This window comes from Micropterus salmoides, unplaced genomic scaffold (assembly GCF_014851395.1).
Source record: "Micropterus salmoides isolate LMB-PRFRI ecotype aquatic unplaced genomic scaffold, ASM1485139v1 Ms_hic_scaffold_17, whole genome shotgun sequence".
In the NCBI taxonomy this organism is placed as follows: Eukaryota; Metazoa; Chordata; class Actinopteri; order Centrarchiformes; family Centrarchidae; genus Micropterus; species Micropterus salmoides.
This window is the reverse complement of record NW_024040817.1, coordinates 24,567,757-24,592,364: the sequence shown is the minus strand read 5'-3', so window position 1 is coordinate 24,592,364 and position 24,608 is coordinate 24,567,757. Positions and strand designations below refer to the sequence as shown.

General features: G+C 40.4%; 3 protein-coding genes across 5 annotated transcripts; 2 read left to right on the top strand and 1 right to left on the bottom strand.

The window, feature by feature from the left end:
- The first annotated feature begins 1,986 nt into the window (after positions 1 to 1,986).
- Positions 1,987 to 5,978, top strand: LOC119907799 (coagulation factor XI-like). Its single transcript, XM_038725481.1, has 9 exons — positions 1,987 to 2,148; positions 2,278 to 2,443; positions 2,676 to 2,785; positions 2,909 to 3,071; positions 4,243 to 4,355; positions 4,442 to 4,574; positions 4,812 to 4,918; positions 5,356 to 5,512; positions 5,720 to 5,978. The coding sequence occupies exons 1-9, from the start codon at positions 2,088 to 2,090 to the stop codon at positions 5,817 to 5,819; spliced, it is 1,110 nt and encodes a 369-aa protein (XP_038581409.1). The 5' UTR covers positions 1,987 to 2,087; the 3' UTR covers positions 5,820 to 5,978.
- Positions 5,979 to 17,798: 11,820 nt separating this feature from the next.
- LOC119906699 lies at positions 17,799 to 20,490 on the top strand. Of its 2 annotated transcripts, XM_038724010.1 has the most exons (3): positions 17,799 to 18,269; positions 18,381 to 18,486; positions 20,373 to 20,490. In XM_038724010.1, the coding sequence occupies exons 1-3, from the start codon at positions 17,853 to 17,855 to the stop codon at positions 20,408 to 20,410; spliced, it is 561 nt and encodes a 186-aa protein (XP_038579938.1). In that variant the 5' UTR covers positions 17,799 to 17,852; the 3' UTR covers positions 20,411 to 20,490. The 2 variants fall into 2 exon arrangements, with proteins under 2 accessions (XP_038579938.1, XP_038579937.1); XM_038724009.1 differs by having other exon boundaries at positions 17,799 to 18,486.
- heyl (hes related family bHLH transcription factor with YRPW motif like) lies at positions 18,622 to 23,040 on the bottom strand. Of its 2 annotated transcripts, XM_038724008.1 has the most exons (5): positions 22,482 to 23,040; positions 20,349 to 20,415; positions 20,176 to 20,259; positions 19,994 to 20,075; positions 18,622 to 19,752 (listed from the first exon to the last, which is right to left on the bottom strand). In XM_038724008.1, the coding sequence occupies exons 1-5, from the start codon at positions 22,559 to 22,561 to the stop codon at positions 19,070 to 19,072; spliced, it is 996 nt and encodes a 331-aa protein (XP_038579936.1). In that variant the 5' UTR covers positions 22,562 to 23,040; the 3' UTR covers positions 18,622 to 19,069. The 2 variants fall into 2 exon arrangements, with proteins under 2 accessions (XP_038579936.1, XP_038579935.1); XM_038724007.1 differs by lacking the exon at positions 22,482 to 23,040 and having other exon boundaries at positions 20,349 to 20,724.
- Between the last annotated feature and the right edge of the window lie 1,568 nt (positions 23,041 to 24,608).

Below are 24,608 nucleotides of genomic sequence, written 5' to 3'. Positions count from 1 at the left end.
TAGACTACTGTTTAACAAATATAACTACAACAAAAGATATTACCATTAAAGACGGACATTTAACAGCAGTGTGCGCCACAGCATCACCAACATTAAAGAATTAAGTACAACAAAGTGACAAGAAGTCTTCTAATGTCTTAAGAAGACATTAGAAGATTCAAGGCATATAAAATATTGTGTCAGACATGATTTTTGCTGAATTTTCTGTTAGCTCCCCTGCCGGCTAATTTAACAAATATCATCTCTATACAATCAAGCTTGTAAGTTTGTTTTATTTGCTTATTGCACAAGGTAAAGTAGCTGCACAGAGGTTGCTGTGAGTCAATCACTGAATGTGTAAACAATCAGCTGTACAAAAAGATCAGATATAAATTGAGAAACATTCCTTTGGCCAACCCGCAGTTGCAGAACCACCTCTTTTACTGCAATTGTCGCAGGAGCAGACATTACATTTCTTTACTCTCCTGATGTTGAGCACTGTCAGCAGCTTTCCACCTTCCTGCCTCTACTTTACCTTTGTTCGAGCTGACTGGACCAGAGATAACAGGTACAAAACAAGTAGTAGACATTTATAATTATAAATGACTAATAGGTAAATAATACTTAAATAGAAACTACAATCTATCATCAAAAAAGACAAGAAGATGCTAGATACAATAAAACAGTGGAAATTAAAACAAATGAAAGCATACAGGATACTTTCCTGAATTGTAAACATGCAGTTTATGAGCTCTTTAACAGCTTTACATCAGAGGTATTATATTTTAAATCCAGAGAGCCCTATTTTGGGACCCTAGCTCACCTCTGGCTATTCTCTCAAACCCTACAACCCAGACCCACATAGGCTTAAAACTATGAACATGAACTGGGCTTTTAGATGTGTTAATGCCAAAACAAAAAAATACTTGTAAATCACATTGTCTCGGCACCTTACTGAGCTATTTGGTCCCTCACCCAGGGGATCAAAACAAATGGCTCCATTCTTACTGCAGGTGATTTGCCAGTTTCAGGTCTCCAAGCAACATTTTATACATACTCACAGTACAACATAATGGCAAAAAGAAGAGCTCAAGGAAAACAGGGACTTCTAAAGGACTGAAATTATAATGAAGTGTCAGGATTCATCATGCCTACTGTTGGCCTTCAAATGTCTCTCTGAGGCTTGTGCTGAAATGGCCAAACAGACCTTTATATTCTTTGCCCTTGCAACGTGGAATAGGCTAATCCCAACTGGAGCATTTAAAAATTTTAGAGAAGGATTTGGAGAATTCAATTGATTTGATTCTTCCTGTCTGTCTTCCTAGGCATATGATTCTGTGAGTTTTATGTGTTTTTAAAGTTTATGTGTATCTTGTTTGAAACTCTGTATTGCTGCTATCTTGGCCACCAGAGCTCGCTTGGAAAAGAGACGATGTAATCTCATTGGGATTTGCCTGGTTAGGTTTCATTTCTTTAAAAAAATGCCATAAAACAACAACACACTGGGAATGAAACATCAATATTACGGTATAAGTGTGAGGCAAGAAAATGTTCAGCACAGCTAAAATAAACAGAGGACTGTTCAAGGTCTTGTTGTCAGAACATCCAAATGTCGCAGTCATAGACAAATAAAGCCTTATATTGGAATGCCTTTAAAACATTTTTTTTTTTGGTAACTGTACTTTATATCAGTGCTAGAAAAATCAGCCGGCCGTGTAATTTTGCCAATCTGAAGCAGACCTATTAGTTGTATTTATTATCCTTTGGAAATTCCCTGTGGCAGACAAATATAACCACAACAACAGATACCATTAAAGTGGGACATTTAACAGCAGTGTGCTACACAGCAATATCAATCAAACAATCAAGAATTAAGAAGTAAGCTTGTTTTATTTGCTTATTGCACATTAAACTACAGTAGCTGTACAAAGGTTGCAGTGAGTCAGTCACTGAATGTGTAAACAATCAGCTGTACAAATAGATCATATGTATAAATTGGGAAACATTCCTTTGGTCAGCCTGCAGTTACAGAATCACTTCTTTGACGGCAGCTGTGCTTCAAGAACCTTTATTGGCCTATCGTCAAGAGTATCGTAAAAACTGAGAATATGGGAACATATTTGATTTTGTTAGGTCTGCTCTCTATCTGCAGCCTCTCCTTTAGTCAAGGTAATACAACACTATACTGTGTTTATTGTTATTACAGGTGGTTACTGCATGTTTAAATTACTATTAATACTACTAATGTATTTAATTTGTGTGTATTTGTACATGTAAATGTGTGTGTTTGCTTTCTAGTTCCTTTAGAATGTAATCGAGAACTTCTGCAGGATGTGGATTTCCCAGGAACTGACATTATATTTCTCCCCTCTCCTGATGCTGACCACTGTCAGCAGCTTTGCACCCAGCACTCTTCCTGCCAATTCTTTACCTTTTCTCGAGCTGACTGGACCAGAGATAACACGTAAGAAAAAAGTAGTAGACATTTAAGTAATTAAGCAAAAAGTAAGTAAAACTTGTTTCTTGTGAAAAGTGGCATTTTTTCAGTAAACAGCAATTTCACGGCCTTACATTAGAGGTATTATCTTTAAAATCTTATTTATTTGTTGGGAAGTAATCCTATGAGTAGCCTACTTTTTCTCTTACTGTCAGTCTATTGGTTTTTCGAACAAAAAACCTTCTGCTCCTCTCTGCAGCTACTTCCGCTGCTACCTCAAGTCCTCTCCCTCTGGACAGCCCGATGCTCGGACTGCACTCCAAGGCGTCACTTCTGGCTTTTCTCTCAAGCCCTGCAACCCAGACCCACGTAGGCTCATAACCATTTAAGACCATTGTGAAAACCATTAGTTAATTACTTTCACACTTAGTTAATTACTTTCACACTTTCCTTTATTTGCTCTGTCTGTCTGTTGGGCTGTCTCTCTCTCAGAGCCTTGTCTGTCTCAGGTGTACCAGAACGTGGAATTCCCAGGGGCAGACTACCGATCCTTTTTCACAGCGGACCATGAGGAGTGTCAGAGGGCTTGCACCCAGGACCCTGCCTGTCAGTTCTTTACTTTTGTAAATGAGCTCTTCACACCAGAGAAGTTCAGGTAAAAGGATCACATAATGTTACACTGCGGTTGAAACTGAATAGTAATTTTTCAAAGACAGGGCTTAGAGGCTGAGGTAATGTCATCGGTTGAGACGAACCTCTGTGTCTGGTGCAAAGGGCGAACAGTATAGGGGATGAAGTGATATAAAATAGATTAATTTAATAATAATAATCATTAAATTCTTTACTGTTAAGTGCTGAAATTATTCATCATATTTACACTGTACATGAGTGAATTACTGGATGGTTTAGCTACCAGTTACCTTGCAAGTTCAGAATTTAAATAGCCATATCAGCCTGTGGCTTTGTAGATATGGTTAACATGTTTTTAAGGTTAGAAGTACAACTGTGGATAAATGACTTATGGCACACACCCCTAGCTAGCTGGACCTTTTGCACCTTGGTATTTCTAAAACCCTCTGTACAGCCCCGGGGTCTCATTTATAAACGGTGCGTGCGTACAAAACAGGGCTGGGAACGTGCGTACGCCACTTCCCAAGCAAAGGTTGTGATCTATAAAAAACAAACTTGACAGGAAAATGTGCGGTCCTGTAAGTGAACTCTGAACCATGCCTACGCACATAAAGAAGAGAAATGAGAAACTTCCTGCAGTCAGGGCGTATTAATATTAAAGAGGGGCGTTTCACTGACCTTTTATAGGCCACTATGGGCGTTTGAAGGATCGGACATAGAGCTCCCTCAGAGGCGCCACATTTCAAGTTGATTGTGATTTATAAAGGGAACTTGTTTACAAGTGTGCGTACGCACAGTTTTGTAAGTCTGAATATTTTTTGGCATGCGCCATTTTTGGCTTTTGGGTGCAGTTACACTTTTAGTGAGGTTTCTAAGCACGGTTTTATAAATGAGACCCCTGGTCTGTAGGTGTCTTGGAGGTATTGGCATCTTCATACATCTGCCAAAGCCGATTTATTTGGGTTCAGAAAAAATCTGCTAATTCCACTGACTGGCTACATATCCTTGACCCCCATAGTTTGTTAGGGTTCCTCAACGTGGAAACATAGGCTCTACAATTCCCTAATTATTTTCAACATGTATCACTGTACTCATAGCTGTAACCTATTTGCAAGGCCCATCTGTAACATCAGTGTTGGGAGATGGAGTGATAGCATGCCATTCTGTTAATAAAGCTACCTCTTGTTCTTTTTTAGGTTCAAGTGCCAGCTTAAATTCAGCTTGGCAATACCAAGGACCCCTGTTGTAGAAAGAAAGGCTGGTATAATATCTGGATTCTCCCTTGAAACACAAACAACTCAAAACACAGGTACACAAACAACATAACATTAGGAAACATCCTGCAGGTTGTTTTGCAAGCTTTTTTAATGTACATATTATCTGTGTTTTGTACAGCATGTCTGGGCAAGATTTTTCCAAGTACTGCCATTCCAGAAAACCACATCCAGACACTGCCTGCTGCCTCTCCTGAACACTGTCAGACATTGTGCTCTGCTCATCCACTCTGCACGTACTTCACTTATGTCAGGTAGCGTGTGTTTGACAAAACGCTCTCAGTGCCTAATAAATATTTTGTGGCAATAATGTCAAAGCTTGTCCAATAAGACAGTACAGTAAGTAATTAGATGTTTCTGAGTTATATTAGCCTGTTCATTGTTCAGGAAATTTACCTGACAGTAAGTGGTAGAATATTTGCTTCTCCTTTTCAGTAAAATCTGTGCTCTACTTCATGTTATATTAAAAGGTTTAACTTTCTGTTTTGCAGTACTAACTTAAGTTGTCACATGAAGAATAATCCAAATGAAATGGTGACCAAAAAGAAAGAGGGAGTCACATCTGGGATACCAGCACGCTTCTGTGAGCTGGATGCCAGTATGTATCACTAATCAACACTAAAACTTTGACATTTATGTTCCCAAATGAGGTATCCTAATTACTGTGGCGATCCCCTGCAATCTTTTGAGTTGAGTAGAATGTCTCAGCAACTATCCCACCGGATGAAGTGCACTTCGATGGCTGATTCAGCATGGGTGTAAACTCGAAGTCTTGCATTATGAAGCTATTTATTCTCAGCAGTTGCAATTAGAATCAAAGCGCTGTGCTAGAAGTCAGAGTCTGAAACATTAATAGAATTTCAGAGAAATAAATTAATTGTGCCAAAGCTGAGCTAGATTTGGTATATTACATAGACTGGAATCATTCAGTGCACATGAATGTGTTTCTATCCATCATTTTAGTTTATTCTTAGTGAAGTATTTCTGTTGTTTAGCCAGCATCAGAAGTTTAACCCTGTTCCTCTCTGCTTACAGGCTGGCTTAAGGTTGCTCACAAAGACATAGATTTCCCAGGTTCTGACATTCGCTTTGAGCTGGAGGATGATGCAGACACATGTCAGAAGACCTGTACTGAAGATCGTTTCTGCCAGTTCTACAGCTTTGACACTGAGAACCTCTTTGGCCTTGATCGGTAAACAGTTCTTTATGCTTGCATGCAAACCTACATAAACACAAATATTGTCATTTTTTGAAATAAAATTATACCAGTAATTCAGGCAATACTTGCATATCACACAACTTTTAACTTGATCACCAATCAGACACTATTGTAGCCTCCCTTTGATGAAAACTGTATTTATGGTACCTAAGTCAAGATGCGGTTGATTTTGTTTTCTAGGCGCCGCTGTTATCTAAAGAGTGTCATCACCATGCCTGCTCCTCCTAAAGTCACCAAACAGGCCAATGTCGTGTCTGGTTTCACACTGAAAAACTGCTGAGTGCTCTACCAGCTCATACTGTACAGGTGTTCAAATTAAATGTTAATTCTTTAATATATGCACTTTGTGTGCTGATTGTTCCTAACATCATTTGATTGCTATTTGAGCTGCAGGTGAGTCTTTTTGTGTGTAAATAAAACAATAAAACAGATCAGTTTGCTTTGCAGCCTGCTTTATTGATTTGAAAGCTTTGGCACAGCCCCTTCAGTATGTGTGCGATGTGACACCTGGGCCCTTTTTCAGACAGCAGGCTTAACAAACTCTCTTATTAGCTCTGAGTTGATTGAGCCGGAGGTGTGTGAGTGGGGAAACTCTCAATTTCTGGTTCCAGAACAGATGATCAGAATTAGTTAAATCAACTCTGAGTGTGTTGAGCCTGATGGAAGTGTGTGTGGGGACGAAAAAAATTGATATTATGATTCACCACGGCAACGGGTTTACAGCATCAGTTGCCGGAGTTACTGATCTAAGGTTTATCTGTGGCGTGTACTACGAAGGGAGTTCAACCTACTCAGAGTTAACTCAGGGTTATCAAGCAAACTCAGGGTTGAGAAACTCTGACCACCTACACTGGAGTTAAACGATATTACAACGGTGAAAAAGATGTTGGTTAGTTGAGTCGGTGTTAACCCGGTGTTAACTTAATTGGAGTTGGTGCACGTTCCCATAAAAGGGGTGTGTTCAGCAACGGCGCATGCTCCATATTTCTCCAGAAGAATGCACATTGATTGTGTCAGGATATGAGGAGTTTAAAGACACATTAATGGCTAAATCTAATATTGTGGCGGCCGACAGAGAAAACCAAGAAGAAGGACAGATGCAAAAAGACTTTAAACCCAAGAATCAGTCTTTCCACACATTTCACATTTTGTTGTGATATTATTTATTTATTTTCTGCACATTTCTTTTGTTGTATTTTTTTAATTAAATATGTTTTAAAAAGTGCTTAAAGACTATGGTTATCAAGTTGATTTTGTATTGTACCGGGAGCCAATGAAGAGGTTGATGCACACACACGTGCACACACACACACACACACACACACACACACACACACACTTTCTTTAGCGCTTTTCAGGACACTCAAAGACACTACAGTAAAACAAGAAGTTTTGTACATATTAAAAATAAGTACATAGCTAAATATATGAATGGTAGGTAAAAACCTGTGGTGCAGAAATACATAAGAGTGTAGGGGCGACTATATAAATAACAAACAGCAGGTGCAATAAAACATTATTTGAGGTTAAAAGCTAGTCTAAAGAGGTAGGTTTTGAGCTCGCTGCAATCTCAGATGTGTATGGGTAAGGAGTTCCAGAGGGCAGCAGAGAGGCATTTGGTCAGAGTTGCAGGTGTAACTGTGGTAATGAATTTGGTGGAGATGTAGATCTGGACGTTAGCGGCGTAGCAGTGGAAGTGGAGAAAATATTTACGTATGATATTTCCGAGTGGCAGGTAGTAAATGATGAACAGGAGAGTACCAAGCACCGAACCTTGGGGGACGCCTTGTGACAAAGGAGCAGTGGAGGAGGTGCAGTTATTGATGTTGATGAACTGTTGTCTGTTGGTGAGGTAAGAGCGGAGCCAGGAGAGTGTAGTGCCAGTAATATTGGAGTAAATTTCCAGTCGGGAGAGAAGAGTGGAGTGGTTGATGGTGTCGAAGGCTGCAGTAAGGTCGAGCATGATGAGGATGGTGAGGTGACCGGAGTCGGCGGAGAGGAGGAGGTCATTGGTTACTTTGAGGGGGGCTGTTTCAGTGCTGTGTTGTGAGTGGAATACAGACTGAAATGGTTCGAACTGGTTGTTAGAGGTGAGTTGGGTTTGAATTTGAGTAGCGACAACACGTTCCAGGTTTTTTGATAGAAACCATTTAAGTCCATTCAAAACATGTTTCTTTAAAAACAAAGTACTTTAGCAGCCTAATCCCTAAACAGAAAGTACAGCACTTCCCCTGGGAGCCCCCCTACTTATTCAGATGGACCACTCTAAGTTGAGTTTGCTTGTTGCTTATTTACACTAACAAATAAATAATGGTTCTCTAACCGCAGCTGCCCTAAAACCTTTGCCTACCTGCCTTGTTTATTGTCAGTGGCTGACCTCAGTACACCTGCCTCTGTCTCCACCAGGCAGTTCTACTGCTACCTCAAGTCCACTGCCTCTGGAGAGCCCAGTGTTCAGAAACCACTTCAGGGCATCACCTCTGGCTTTTCTCTCAAACCCTGCAACCCAAACCCAAGTAGGCACGCAGCCATTTTAAATCATTAGTAATTAATGACGTGTGCGGACACTGTCCTAAACTCTCTGTCTGGCTCTGAATCTGCCAGATCCTTGTCTGTCTCAGGTGTACAGGAACGTGAACTTCCCGGGGGCAGACTACCGAACTTTGTTCACAGCGGACTATGAGGAGTGTCAGAGAGCCTGCACATGTGATCCTGGCTGTCAGTTTTTTTACTTTTATCGACAAGGACTTTACAACTGAAAATATCAGGTACATAAAGTGAATCATTTTACATTGAATTTTTCATGATACTGTTATTTTAGACAGAGTGATTTTAGACAGAAAAGAAAAGAAAAGACAGTAGTGGCAACAGCTGGCTGCTCAGTACTACTGAGGTCTGCTGGCTCCTGAGCAGCTTCAAGCCAGTATTTTGGCAGCCTTGCACTCAGGCAGGGCAGGTGTTCAGCAGGTTTTCAGTCCATGGACTTGAACTGGAAACCTTGTAGACTGGTGTCCCCAGTATTCATTTGTCTTTACCCACTAAGGTTTAGTTCAACCAATGAGAAGGCCGATTTGAGTTATGGCATTTTGTAATGTTGATATTTTTCTCTCTGTGTTTAGGTATAAGTGCACCTGTGATACGCTTAGTTGCTACTATCGTATCTGGATTCTCCCCTGGAATACAAATAACTCAAAACGGTAACACAGGTAATCAGACACTTATAGCAAAGGTTGTAGTATCATTTGTAGCACCATACTGCAGGCTGTTGCATCCCCATCATGCATTGTACTGCTTGTTTTACACAGCGTGTGAGGGCAAGCTTTTTCCAAACACTGACAGCCCAGGAGGTTCTGCCTGCTGCCTCTCCTGAATACTGTCAGACATTGTGCTCTGCTCATCCACTGTGCACCTACTTGTCTTACATCAGGTAGAGTTTGTCATTGGTGTGACAACAGGTACAATTATGCACTTTGCTTTATCAGAGTGAAGAAATGCTTCATAAAGTGTTTCCCTCCCATTTGGCAAACAAGAAAAATATATCAAATGCTATAAAACAATGCAATACAATACTAACTATCCAGTGTTGCCAGAGTGGAGAGTTACCTTCCAGTTTCTTTTGATGTGATTGGGTGGGTAAAAATGGTTTGGAGCAGCTTGTGATAGAATTTGCATGTTTTCCTAAGAAAACATAATATTCCAGTGAATAAACACACACACACACACACACACACACACACACACACACACACACACACACACTGTAACTACTCTGGTTTATCTTTAATTGTTAGCTGAAGAACAACCCAAATGAAATGGTCAAGAAACCTGTAACAAGAATCACATCTGGGTTACCAGCACGCATCTGTCAGCTGAATAACAGTATGTACCACATACCAAATCTCTCTCAAACATTGGAATCATTTAACAAATAGGAATGTATATCTAAGTTGTATGTATGGGGTGGTGATGGCGCAATGGGTAAGACTATGCTTTTGGTGTGAGAGACCCAGCTTCAATCCCCCACTGTGAATCATCCACCAATGTGTCCCTGAGCAAGACACTTAACCCCTAGTTGCTCCAGAGGCGTGTGACTTTTGACATGTATAGCAATTGTAAGTCGCTTTGGATAAAAGCGTCAGATTAATGTAATGTTGTTCTGTTTATTTTTATTTGTTGAGTTTCTATATTATGGCCAGCAGCAGCAGTCTAACACTGTTCCGCTCTGTTAACAGACTGGATTAAGAAGACCTATGTAGGAGTAGATTTCCCATTTTCTGATATTCTCTCGTTTGTGACGAATGTGACGCATGGAGGCATGCCAGAGAGCCTGTATTGAGAATGCAAACTGCCAGTTCTACAGCTACATCACTGACAGATATTTTATGATTCAGTGCTCAGAAACAGATGTTATTGTAGCCCAACTTTGTAATTTTAAGACACGTGTATATCTGTTTTTATATCAAATTCATCGTGGTACATCACTGAAGATGCTGTCGTTGATTTTGTGCTCTAGGCGCCTCTGCTATCTAAAGTGTGTCATCGCCATGCCTGCTCCTCCTAACGTCTCCAAAATGGACAATATCGTGTCTGGCTTCTCCCTGAAGAACTGTTTGTATAAAAACAATGTTTGAATCTAACAATTCCAAACAACAGACATTGAATTAAACACAGAATCCATATATAATCAGTGTAATCCACATATAATCCAATAAATGATTCAGCAGCAAGTAATCTGTGTAAATGGCTTTATTTTCATGTGACACCTGAGGTGTTTTCTCCCATTTCTACTTGTCAAAAATGTTCTTCCCTCATTACTCCCACCAACCCTGCTATGGGAAGTAACAATTTTTTTCACAATTGCTAAGACATATTTCTTGAAACCTTCCTTCATTTTCTCAAAACTTAAAACACAAAACCTAACGTTTAAACTACATTCACAAAACCCCTGACTCTTCTGGCAAAATCAAAAAATCGCCTCAAAACCATGTGATCTGTTCTCAAAATAAAACACTGCTTTCAAAACATAAACACAACCAGTCAATAAGTAAAACACAACAGAGCATTCTTTAGACACTACATCAAAAAACTGAGAACACAGCCTCCAGGGCATGTAGTTACAGAAAATGTTTTTGCGTGTAGAAAACATTTTCCAATTTTCAAAAAAAGTACAGTAATCACAACATACAGTAAATATGAAGTATACTGTAAGTACTGCAAGTAATACAGTATTAAATATCTGTATATTTAGCTCTTGCATAAAAATACAGCACTGTAAGCCCAAAGAACAAAGAAAACTAAATGAAAAACACATTACACTCAAAAATGTTGTGCAGCTGCAAAATCAAAGTCAATGAGAGATTAATTCTGCTTCAGCATCAGGACTCCACCTCACATGCAACCTTGTCCCTTGCCAAGCAAAGGCGGAAAACCCTTGGGTGTGCTGGATGCAACCTTACTGCAACAACACTCCACACCTATCTCACCACAGGCCAATTCCATTGCCTGTAAGAGATTTTCCCTAGCAAATGAATTTCGGTCATAGACCTTCCACCACCAGGCAGAGAAAAATTCCTTTATTGGATTGAAGTAGGGGCTGTATGGTTGAAGGTTAACATTTATGAATCACTGGTTGCTGGCTGACGTTGAACCACTTGCTTAGCGGGACACCACAGTAAAATCTGATATCGTCCCATAGACAAGTTGCACTGCTGGCTGATGATCCTGCTGCTCACAAAATCCAAAGACCACCCAGAAAGAACATGTTTGGTGTTCTATGGCCCCAAGGTTGAATGACAGTAGAGAACCTGTCCCTTACTTATAGCTTGCTCACAGGGTGACATTGCCACTGCGCTGGCCAGGGACTTCACCACATATTGGTTTGATCACATCATTAGAAACATGTGTACAGAATTATGAGCTGTTGTGTGTAAAATATTGACAGCTGTGTTGTAGCTGTGTTTAACTTTTGCCTCATTCATTTCCCGTTTTGCAACACAAGTGCATCCCAATGCAAAATGTGTTTTAGTGAGTGAGAATGTATTTAGAGTTTTTCAAAAAAAGTGGATGAGATTTGCAAAAACTGTCTTAACTTCCTGAACTTGTTCATGGTTCACTCGAATCAGTCACTGTTTGGCCAAAACAGTGACTGATTCGACAAATGGGTTTAGCCCACTGAGCATTTGGTTCAGAGAATGAGGTTAAGTGTTTTAGCAACTGTGAAAAACTATAAAAGGCTTTTGTGGGTTTATAGACCAAAATACTGTGTTAAAAAACATCAAATTTGAATTTAAAGTTTGGTTGACAGAAAAGCATCTTTGTCCCTGCACCTATGTAGTTTTGACAGCAGAGGTCACTATGTATAAACCACTGTTGATCTTACAGTCTTCAGTCCATTCTACTTTTGGGACCTTAAGTTCTCCAGTAGAAACGCAATTTATAACCAAAACATGAACTCAAGTGTTTTTTAAAAATGTATTCACATCTAAGACCCAAAAGGGCACATTTCAGGTCACTTTTACCAGCTCAGTAATTTGCTGCTATTTATATACTGTGTATTTTGTCACTTCCCTGGGGCTCAAACCAAAAGTTGTGGCTTCACTGCTATACAGCTGTGAATATGTTTCAACTGACACACCATCATAGCAAAAAGGTGTTTCCTTGTCTTTCCACGTTGAGGAGTGTTTCTGACATGCAGTTTTTGGGTGTGAAAAATGCCATTCACTGTGTTTTCAGATTTAGGCAAAACTAGCGACCGGTTGGCATCCCATATCTATCTATCATATTTCATACACATACACAGAAAGACACACTCAAATAATCACACAGACATACTCTCTCTCTCTCAGTACAGTAGGTGTCTCCAGGACCACATTTTGTAATGATGACACAAACACACACACACACACACACACGTGCGCTTTCATGGCTGGTAAATAGTTGGCTCCTGATGAAAGCTGAAATTTTTTGAACAACAGTAAACAATGTAACAATTTAACAAAAGCAAAAAAAAAATGGCCCATGTCTGAACGTAATTGCTGACCCCTACTTTAAGAGGCGTTTTCTCTGCCACTAAAGTAAAAGGTCGATCACCCGAGATCGACTGAAAGGTTTGATAACACCAGGTCATTACAGACACAATTCAGAATTCCACAACTTCTTACACAATTCCTCAAACGTCCTATTTTCAAGTCAAAATGAAGCTTTCCACTCAAAACCATTCAGTCTTGCTGAAAAACCAAACGTTGCCCTCATACATAACACACAAGCCCTCAAAAACACACACACTTCAACACAGTTTAACACACCGGTGAGATAAATTCCAAAACTGAATGAACTGACTCTGGCCCTTTTACCTATGTACTGAAGGTTCTGATTGGTGTGTTATCAATTTTGACTGTTTGTGTTTCCACCTGGGTAGCTGTGTGCTAATTGAGCTCACCCTGACTTGAGTGGACAATATTGAATGTTAGTGTTTTCTCAATGACCACATGATGTAGGCAATGAGAAATGAAGGGATTTGTGCGTAGAGTTTAGAGAAACTGGTGTGCTTTTTGAAAAATGGAGTTTTAGTTCAATAGCCTGGTTATAGTGTTTAAGCAATTGAGAAAAACTGAATTCTTGTGTTTTTTCTCAGTTGCTTTGGTACATTTCTAGAATCATTCTAAACATTTGCAAAACTGTTTGTATTGGTAAACTATGGCTAAGGTTTGATTGACAATGATTAAAACTGCACAAGGCTACACTTTTTCTGTATGGCATAGATCAATTTCAACAGTACAGAGCTGAACATTGCAAGAGATTGGACAGGATTCACAATTATGCTTTTACTGTATACACTGTAATTTGTTGACAGATCATGTCATTGTGATGCAAAAAATAAAATAACAAGAGTATTTAACAGCACTGCGTAGCACAACAGCAACAATTACAAAATAAGAAATGGAATCATGGAAACACTCCCTCAGGTTGACGTTCCTGTCTACTGGACCACAGATTCTTATTCTCATCACAACAGATATCTCCATCAATTTACTGTAGAACACATTTACAAAAAAAGGTTTATAGACATATGGAGAAGAAATGCAGATTATGACGTGTTCAACCACTTTTTATATGTAGTTACTTATGCAGTGAACTTATGGCTACTAATGCATGTTTTGGGGGATAAGACCATTTACAGTAACAGAGAACCAGTATAATCTGTTGTGATCAACATGACATACAGTAAGCAATTGAAAATGTGGGAAACAGCAGACAATTGTACATAATAAAAAAATCTGTCACACTTTGAAGATAAAGTTCATCAAATTTACCTTATAGGCTTCTTGTTATTAGTGTTTTATAGGTCAGTGTGTTATGAGTGACAGTGTATGCTTTTGCCAGTGTTTTGGTTGAACGAGTTTATTTTGAAACTTGTATGAAGTGTTTTGGTGGTTTGAGTGACTTTTGGAGGTGAGATTAACTGTTTGGCCAAGATTCATGTTGGTAATGCAGACTGTGTGAAGAGTTTAAAAAAAGTGACTTCAGTTTTGACCATTGCATCTTAGCAACTGAAAAAAACTGTAGGCTATATGTAGGTGTATTGGGCAACAGATTCCTGTCCACATCACAATGGATATCTTCACCAATTTAGGACACATCTACAACAAAAATCTGATAGCATGTGCAGAAAATATGCTTGACAGATTATGACGTGTTCAATCATTCTGCATGTAGTGACTTATGCAACAAACTTACTCGTGGATGTTTTGAGGGGTAAGACTATTCATTAGAGAAGTATGATACATTTAGATCAACTTGACATAAGAAATTGATAATGTAGGAAACAGCAGACAATTGTACATGAGCATTTGCACGAATGTTTCAAAGCATTTAAATGAATGAGAAATTGCTTTTATGATGTGTACAAGTGACTAGATGATGTGGAGTTTGAGCAAGTAGTTTTGAGAATTTTAATTCTGATCTGAAAATTGTACCAAAGTGACTGAGAACAACTGTATTCTATAATGAAATAATAATATGTATGAAAAAATCTGTCACACAAGTTCATCATTTATGTAATGTTCCCTGTTGTTAGTGTTTTGTAGGTCAGTGTGTTATGAGTGATGATGAATGTTTTCTGAGTGACAATTGTTGCCTGTGTTTTGGTTGAACGAACTTATTCTGAGACGTGTTTTGTTGGTTTGAGTGACTTTAGGAGGTGAGATTAACTGTCTGTCTGAGATGCAGGTTGGTAATGCAGACTATTTCAAGAGTTTTGAAAAATGGCTTCAGTCTTGACCGATGTATGTTAACCATATAAAAAAATCTGTAAGCCTATGAGCCTAAAACCCATATTTACTGATCGTATGAAAGTTGTGTCTTTGTGATTTTTCCCTACAAAGTTGTAAAGAGCTTAGGAGTAAATGAGTCAACAGTCAGTCATACAGATAGAAGTACAACTGTGTGGTTTAGGAGTAAATAAGTACAACTGTGTGGACTGAAAAAACAGCCCTCTGGTCAACATGCAGTTGCAGAAATACCTCTTTGACTGCTGCTGTGCTTGGAGAATCTTTACTGGCTTCAAAACTGAAAACTTTCATTTTAGTGGGTTTGCGCTACATCTATATGGTCTCCATTAGTCAAGGTTATGCACATCAACTCAAGTCGATTTTATGTGTATAACCCAAAAACCTATATTTGTCTTACAGGGTTTAGTTATCAGTAGCGTACAACATTCAACACCTCTATCCTTAGACATAAATCATACAGAAATATGCTATAAGGTATTTTACATGCTGTTTAGGGATGCCTAAGACTAAACAAGTATCTATTTCACTACTGCATGTGTTTCCTTCTCGATTTCTTTAGAATGTAGTTCAGAGCTTCCAGACCTTGGATTTCTCAGGAACAGATATAAAATTTCTCCAATCAGTGGATTAATTTTGTCAGAAAAATTTCATTAAAACAATTAAATATGTCAAATTTAAATGTAAACACAAAAGCCTTCCTGTTGTTTTAATCAAATGTATTTTTTTTAGGTCTTCCAAAATTTTCTGCAAATGTGATGACCAGATGTCCTGCCTCAAATGAAAGGGGTCAGTGTTAGCACTACAGGACTTGGTAAAACAGTTAGAGGAGCTTTTCAAACTTTCCAAAAAGAAAGCCAAAAGAAAGCAAAGAGACTTGAGGCCTGCTTTACAAACTGAAAGTGTGGGGTTTGAAAGAAGAGGGGTCTGAGGCATGTTCAAACAGTGACAACAAGTGAAGCAAAATTTTGCCTTGCGTCTTTCATACTGCTGGACCGTTTGCTGTGTTTGTTTGCCCAAAATAATGAATAAAGACTAAGTATTCAGAATTCATAATATATTATGCCTTAGTTTGACTTACAAAATGCTACTTTGTGTTACAGCTATTTCACATTTTAGGAATGATTCTTGCAGAGAGTTTGATGAGAGCATCAAAGCCACTCTCATGCCTTAAGAATAGAGCTAGAACCAGCAGGCAATTTATGCAGCTTAACATGCAAAAACACTATTAGCAAATATGCCCAGTACATCTGCAGCTAATCAACATGTCATGTCTTGTCTCTTTTATCAAAACACAGAGTTTTGGTTTTAGGTGGAATAGTGAACTGTAAGTATTTCTTGTTGACCAGAGACTGTCTATTCATCATTTTGTACTTGAGCCAGGCGAGCTCTTTCTTTCTTAGACACCTTTTTCCAGGAAAAACGCCCAAAATAACATACCCAAAATTAATCAGGAGTAACTCCTCAACCATTTGGCCTAGATGCATAATTCTGGTCTCCTTTGAAAGGTCAGAAGCAAAGGAATATAAATCCATTGTAAATTAATATAATTATTTTACCATTACAGACTACATGGAGATGCAATAAAGAATATGATATTTTCATCCTCGCCTGGTAAAAAAAAAGCTATATTTTAATGCAATAAACCGTCAAAAACATCATAAGGAAGCTTAAAAAATAATAATTAAAATTATTATTATTATAAAAATAATTAAAATAATCAATAAATATGAATGTGTATCTGTTTCTATTCTCTCAGTTAACTGTTTCTGTTGTATTTCTGTAGTTTGTACAGTACCCTTCCTCTCTGCTAACAGACTAGACTAAGAAGATTCATGAAGTTGTAGTTCTCTAGGGTTCAGACCTTCACGATGTGCCAAAGGACCTGGACTGACGATCCCATCTGCCAGTTCTACACCTGTGTCACACAAGAGTTTCTCTCAATCTGCTAACAGGTATGTCAGACATGCTTTATGATTCTGTTATAGGAGCTTTCAGTTTCCAAATGGTATCTTTTTCGAACCACATGGCTTATCCATCGTGAACAACTGTGTGTCATCACCATGCCTACTTCTCCTAAAGCTACCAATACCGTGTCTGGATTCTCCCTCAAGAATATATATATAATATGTATATATGTGTATATAATCCAATGAAAAATTCGGCACTGATACTTGTTTTGTTTTTTGTTTTTTTGGCACATCAGTGGAGAAATCTCTCTCACTTGATTTCAGACACTTTTTTCCTCCCGCCTCTGCCTCCTCCTTGCATATTGGACCCTCCTCTTTTCCTTATTCAGCTTAAACCATAACATTGGTCTATTCTGTACACCCTTGCCCCACATACACAAACACAGACACACTTCCCTCCTTCTTTCTCCATCGTTCCCTTCCCTCCTTCCTCTCTTCTCCCTCCAGCCTCCCCTCCCCCCGTGGGAAACCCAGTGCAGTGCGACTGTGGTTGTCCTTCCTGGAAGCTGTGGTGGTGACTCTGGCTCCTCCGCTCAGAGGCTAGAATAGTGCCAGCCTGTGTGTGTATTTTCTGTGTGTGCGTGTGTGTGTGCATGCACCATCCACAAACATTCCACCACCATACCGTCCGTCCGTCCGTCCGACCGCCGGCCAGCCTCGCACGAGAGCCACGCCGCCACCGCGGTTCAGTCCTGACGCCAGCCCAGAAGACTCACATTACACACACACACACACAAACCCACACAAGACTTGTGTGCGCACAACACCACATAAACAAAACACTCGGCAAGGCGCGCACACACACACACACACACACACACACACACACACACACACAAACAGAACAGTGTGGACATGAGACTGGCTTAAGCACACACTCGCACACTCACTCAAATAAACAATATGCACTTTGCGGAACACACACATTTTTGGACCGCAGGCCACAGACATTGCATCCTGAAGTAGATCAAAGCGTTCTCCAGCAGTAAACACACACAAGGCTCTTCTCTGCTCTCTCATCCCCGCAGAGCCGTTTTGGTGAAGCACGGCACAATTATGCTGATCTTCTTGAGAAACAACTCCTTGCAACTGTCATTCATCATTGTTCAGGGGTTTCTTGTGCTGCCGACTCTCTGTGATTCACACTTTTTCTCTTCCTGTCCTCTTAAACCTTCACAATCCCTCTCATCTCCCCGTAACCCTGTCTCCTGCCTCCCTCCCACCCTGTTATTGAACGTCTACGCCAAATCAGTCACCCAACCACAGCCCTTCAGATCTTTTTTCTTTGTTTTCTCCTCTCTCAGTCTCTCCATCCCTCCCTCTCGCCCTCTTCTGTACTGTCTGTCCATTGTTGAGGAGACAGTGGCGCAGACAAACAGGGAGAGAAGATATCCGATGGTGTACCACAAGATTGGAGAGAAAGAATGGCAGAGAGACAGCAGAGGAGAGGAAGATGCATGGACTGATATGAGGGTAAAGTTAATTACAGGGGACTGCCAATTAGAGGGCAAAGTGATGGGTCTGTTTGCCTCGCCGCGGCATCCCAAAAACATCACCAGCTCCCACCATGTTTATCCTCTGCAGCCACAAGACCACAGCTCCCATCAGCCATCACTGGAGACAGCTCAGAAGCAGAGGGGGCTACGGCTGGGGAACATGCAAGCAGTGTTTGCAGACATGGCGAATACGGGTAAGTGGCAAACATGTAGCTCTCGGCCATTCCTTTGCCATTTGTACTCGCAGCAGATAATGCATAGCTGCAAGCACGTGTTGACAGTTGCTTATACAGTCAGAAAAAACACACGAAGAAAAACATGAACAAAGGTAAAGGCACTTAGTCTTTATAGAGATTTTTGTCAAACATCTTCAGAAAGGCAATGAAATGTATAAATGTTTTGAAAAAAACAAACGAATATCACAGTTAAAAGATCAGTAAAAACTCAACGTCACTGTTGAGCGTTATATATATATATATATATATATATGGCTCTGTGACACTGTGGATGTGTTTGTCAAGCAAGATCATGAAGGTGAATTTATTCAAATCCTCTATTCTTTCACATTCCTTCATTATTCCACTATATACGATTGTTTGTGATTATCTGACACTTCACCCACAGTCTCATATGGCTTTTAGAGTCCCTCCAAAGCAGAGACAATCAAAGGTTCAATACTTCTTTCTCCAAAGGTATCATATTTGCTACATGGTGCACATGGGAAGTACCATGTCCACTGCACACAGTTCATTTGGAAAACAAAACCACGGCTGACCCTCAGAAAGCTCCAATCTCAGTCCCCCATCCCTGGGCCGACTTGGCTGATCCGCTCAAGACCCTGCGCTGGGCTGTGGGCGACCCTAGAGGTGCGAAGGGCCTGAAAGAGATTTGCAGTGGAGCAGAAGAAGATGAAGTAGAAGAGGAGGAGGTAGAAGGAGAGGAAGAGGAAGGGGTGAGGAGAGGAAGAGGCGAGGCCCTGGTGGCGCTGTGAGGGGACGGCTGGGTCGGCCTTGAGGGAGCTAGGGCCGCGGACGTTGCGAGGGAGGGCACCCTGTGGACGGTGGCCAGGGCTGTAGGCGCAAGTAGCTGTGGTGCGCCCTGCTGGCAGCCGCCCAGGGGGGCAAGGCGGAGCGAGGCGGGAGACGGGTAGCTCCCCAGCAGGGCCAGATCCCTTCGCCCACTGGGGAAAGGAGGTGAGGAAGAGGCTGGTGAGGTGGGGGAGATCTGAGGGAAGGACGCCCACGGCCAAGGAGGAAAGGGCAGGGTGGAGGCTGGGAGCGACTGTAAGAGGAGAGGGTCTAGCTCACTTGCACAGTGGGAAAGATGGGAGACCAGGCGGGCTCCAACAGGGTCCGGGGACTCCCCGTCAAGGGAGCTGAGGTACCGCACCACCTCTCCAACACACTCCCTAAAGCCCAGTGTCCTGTAGTCAACTGCCAGGGCCCTTGCATCAAAGTAACCTGAGAGAAAAAAAAAAGAGAGTTATTCATACATGAATAATAGTAATGGAATGCAGTTAGTCATATACCTACTGTAGATGCTGAGTGTTTTATCTGTGGTCCAAAAAAAGAATTATTTTTGTCTACTTTTACATGTTAGATATTTTCCGGCATTATTCCAAAGACTTTTTGGATCCGTATTCCGCAGAAAATGGATGAAAGTGATTTTTTTTTTTTGGCAAGCAAAAAACTCAAGTGTCACCTTTTCCTCCCATTGCATGCAGAAGTTTGAGGTGGTCCACGGTCATCTGTAGGATCTCTGCTTTCTCCAGCTTAGATGAACCCTGTAGGGGAAATGAGCGACGTTTTACTCAGTTATGAAGCTGGTTTATTTCTTCTGTCATTGAAATAGTTTTAATTGATCCCAGATTTGTGAGCAGTCACCTGTTTCTCAAAAGCACTGGGCACCAGTCTCCTGAGCTCTGACAGGCTATGGTTGATCCGGTCTCTGCGCCTCTTCTCTATGATCTACACAACGAGAGGAGCAGAGGGTCAGTCAGGGCCAACCAAAACAACAGGACTAAAAAGATTATGATCCAAGGCTTTAATCCACTCACCCCTCTTCTCTTCTTTCGAGCCAGAATCTGTGAGGCGCTGCCAGGAGACATGGACCCGGTGACTGGGCTGTACCATGGAGATCGAGAGAGAGAGAGAGAGAGAAAAAGAGAGATGGAGGGGTGAGTGGTATTTGCACATGAGAGAAACATGGTAACTTTGATTCTCCTGCATATTGTTATTATTATCCTCCTTAATATGACACAGAGGCAGGATGGCACATCAGCTCCCTTCAATCTAATTTGTTTTTTGGGCACTGAACAGCATAGGAGCTCCTGGGAGAGGAGGGAAGACGAGATTGTTTTTGGTTTAATGCGTTTCTGGACATTAGTCTCAGTGAAATGACATGCTGTTCTCCTTTCCATCTGAGGGAAAGCACTTTTAGAAAGATGATTATATAGCCTCGGGGTGATGCTTTCGCTCGCATGGGGCTCCAACGTGCAGCATGGGATCTGAGCTCCTCCGAGTGCAGTCACTCAATGTGGATTGTGTTTGTTTGTGAACTCTCATCTTACAGGCCCGAAAGAGCCTGACAGCTTGGAATTCCCTTCAAACTGCCCCACCAGAGACTTATTGAGTTTCTATTAGATTTTAACATGAATGCTGCCAATTTAGCTGTGTGTTTTTGTTTAGGTTTATGTTTGATGGGGCTGACTTGAAAAGTCTTCTGTCTTCTGTTTGCATGTCACATGGCAATTTGATTTATCCAAACCGTCTTTAGTGTTATTGGCTTGCTCAGTGCTTGTGCTTTTTTTTGTGTGTGTGTTTTTGTGTACTGTAGATGCTCTGTTGCAAATACACTCTAATGAATATGCCCTTGAATCCACATTTCCCTAAAACCATTCACTTGACTAAGTCACCTAAAAAGCAAAACGGTAAAATGGCTTGTAATAATTATGTGCGGTGTTGTCACTGGTTATACATTTTCCACAACACTGAAATAAGTCTTACATGATATACTGCTTGGTACATTTGTATTTAAAGGTTAAATGATTTTCTTTTGAATTAAGTGTTTCAGTTTCTACATTAAGTTATACCTTTTGTAGTTTGCATTTTCTAGCGTATGTCTTTTATAACTGTGCATATGAATAATTAACTAACTATGTTTACTTGCATGAATTTGTGTTTAATGCATGCAAGATTATAACCATAATACAATAAAGCTGAAAAGAATGATTAACTTCTAGCTCTATGAATACGATTGATTGATATTTTGCAATTTCATGGTCACATAAAGCGCGCCTGTCGAAATGTTACAAACTCATTTGATGTGGGTTTGTCCCTCTCTGGTTTTGGTGTAAATTTGACAGTTCAGTTTTTCAGTTTAATGCGACATCAAATAGTTCCTGACCTGGAGGATTAAAAACTTAACATTACTACATCACAATAATTTTCAATTATAAGTGAACCCAAAATCATTTGATGTATAAATTGTGAATCTTGACCCACAGGAACGTTGAAAATGTATTTGATCTGGAGATATTTTAAATAAATTTATTTTTAAATGATACTGAGTCAGAAAATTCTGCTCATGACTTCAACCCCTGTCTCCATGCTTCATTCATGACAGGCCTTACACATTTTTTAGCCTGTTCTGTTGTAATGCATGTTGTGCATACAATGACTATTTTCAACCTCGACATTAACTCACATGAACAAGTAAAAGGACCAAACATGACACAGTTTCATTGAGAGGGGAATGCAATCAATATATATAGTTTATTGAATATGGGAGATTTGCTGCTAGAGGCCTGAAATTAAACTTTACACTAACAGCTCAGGTTGTTTGGAAGGTTTGTCAAAACTTTCTACTATGATGTTAAATTATTTAAATATGTTTGACAACAAAAAAAAACATTTGAGCTGAATGCAGAAAACGTTTAAGAGTAAGATTCACAAATTTTCATTATTGCTTTAGAAACCACATTAGTTCCTGAGACTTAAAAACTGAAACTTTTCCTGAAGTCTTTTTCTTTTAACATGTCTGCAATTTTGTGTGTGGCAGCATCAAAATGCCTGTAAACCCGACAGTTCACTGACAAATTTGTCTTTTGTTACTAATTTGCAGCTGTCATTGTCCTTTAAAGTGTGATAGGAGGGTGTTACGGCGTCAGGTGTGGTTGGCGGATGCTCACCAATAGCCGTCTTCCTGTCCCACGTCAATAAACTCGTCTGTGTCCGAGTCTGGGGAGCTGTAGTCGTGAGGTCTCTTCATGTCTCTGCCTCTTCCTCACTGGCTGGCTTGATGGATGAACAGATAGATGATAGACTGGTGGATTTCTGTTATCCTGTTATCTCTGGTGCGTGGAGGCAACACACTGAAGACCGTCTGGACGAGGCGCTCACCCTGTGTGCCCCTCACTCTCTGCTTCTCTTGCGCTGTTACTTATAAAAGCCTAGTTGTCCTTAGTTACTTCTTGTCACTAGTGTTTTTTTGTTGTTGTTTCTTCATGTGTCTTCTGTCCTTTGCTCTGTGAGTCAGCAGTACCACTTGATCGACCCCCAAGGGCCCATGGCAACTAAGAAAATTCACAAGCTGCTTTAGTCTTTTACTCTATCACTGGCATCCAATCATAGTCTCTCGCTCTCTCTCTCTGTTATTTCTCTCTTGGCTCCCTCTCTCTGTCACAGCCACCCAATGACAAAATAGGACTTTGGCAGTTGGGGCAGGGTTGCCAGTTTTGGCTCCCCCGCCTCTTCTCCCTGTCCCTCCTCCCTCCCTTTAATCTGGCCTTCCCCAGCTTGTCACCCTCCTTCTCTCCCTCCCTACTCTGCTGGCCCCATCTTTCCACCCCTTTGCTCAGTCATCCTCAGTCAATTAGCCTCCAATCTTATCCTGCTCTCCTTCCTTCCTTTTTTTCTGTCTTCCTTTCTTTCACTTTCTGCTCCTTTAATTATACTGCTTTGTAGAACAATAGCAGCGGGAGGGAGTGAAGGAGAAAGGTGAGGAGTGTGGGAATGATGGACTGTGAAAACACTCCATCATTTACAGAGGAGTGTGTGACAGTGCATACAGCTTTACTCTCACACAATCATGCAGGTGACTTGGAGAATGGAGTTACTGAACTTTTTGTGAGTGAGTGTGAGAGACAACCAAACAGCAGAGAGACAAAACACTACTGCAGTGATTAACAAAAGATAGGTAACCCATGACCTGTGGGCAGCTGTCAGTGATCAGAAAAGAATCACATATGAATCATACATGAAGAAAAATCAGAAAAGTGTCATCATGACTGAATTACTGAAGTGAAGACTGAGTCATGTGATTGCAAATTACTTAAGTACCACTGGCACCAACACCATTCGCTGTGCCACTTATCTGTTCTTATGAATTTATGTTTTTATGCTCTATTTAATTATGATTATTGTTACAATTACTGTATTCATACAACTGAATTGTCGATGTGTAGGCTGCATTGTTCAAGTTTACATACATATTACCACTTGGAGTAGCAGAAGCCAGAGGTTTTAATCACATTATACATTGCATTTAGCAACAGTTTATCCTTTAACATTAGCTAACATTAGCGCTAACCATTTGAAGTTTAGTCATTATTTTTAGCTAAAGTTAATAATTTAAACTTTTCATCCAGTATTTTAGCTAAATATTTGAAATGTTTATGCTTTAGCATGGGCTACTTTTAGCTAACCATTTGAACTGTTTATCAATTATATTTAAACTTTAAACTATTAAATACCCTTGTTTGGGAATCATATAATTATACAGATATAGTCTATAGCCTACGGATTTACTAACCATTCAACCACTTATTATTGGTTTTTGAAAACGTGACTTTTAACTGTTAAAGTATTCCTTTTAGCTAACCATTTCAATTGTTTATGCTTTACTTTTGGCTAACAATTTTAATCATGGATTATACAGATATAGCCTAAACAGATTTACCAACCATGCAACTGCTGATTAATTAGTTTATGAAAATGTGACTTTTTGGCAAATCTGTCTTGCATGTGTGTCAGTGTGTGCAGAGATGAGGGCAGGTACTGAGGGGTCAAGAGAGCAATCAGCCCAGTGAGTGTCTGAACATCTGGGCTCTTCGCTGGACAAGATAGCGCTCTCTGAACGCTCTCTCTTGCACACACACACAGACACACGCACGCACACGGTTCTTTGCAACACTTAACGATCGGTTCCGCTGCCACCGTGGGAAGATTGCTGTTACAGATTGCCATGGAAACGCAAGCCCAGGCGCCCGTTGTTAAGAGCGATGCCTGACTGACCCAGCAGTGTGTGTGTGTGAAAG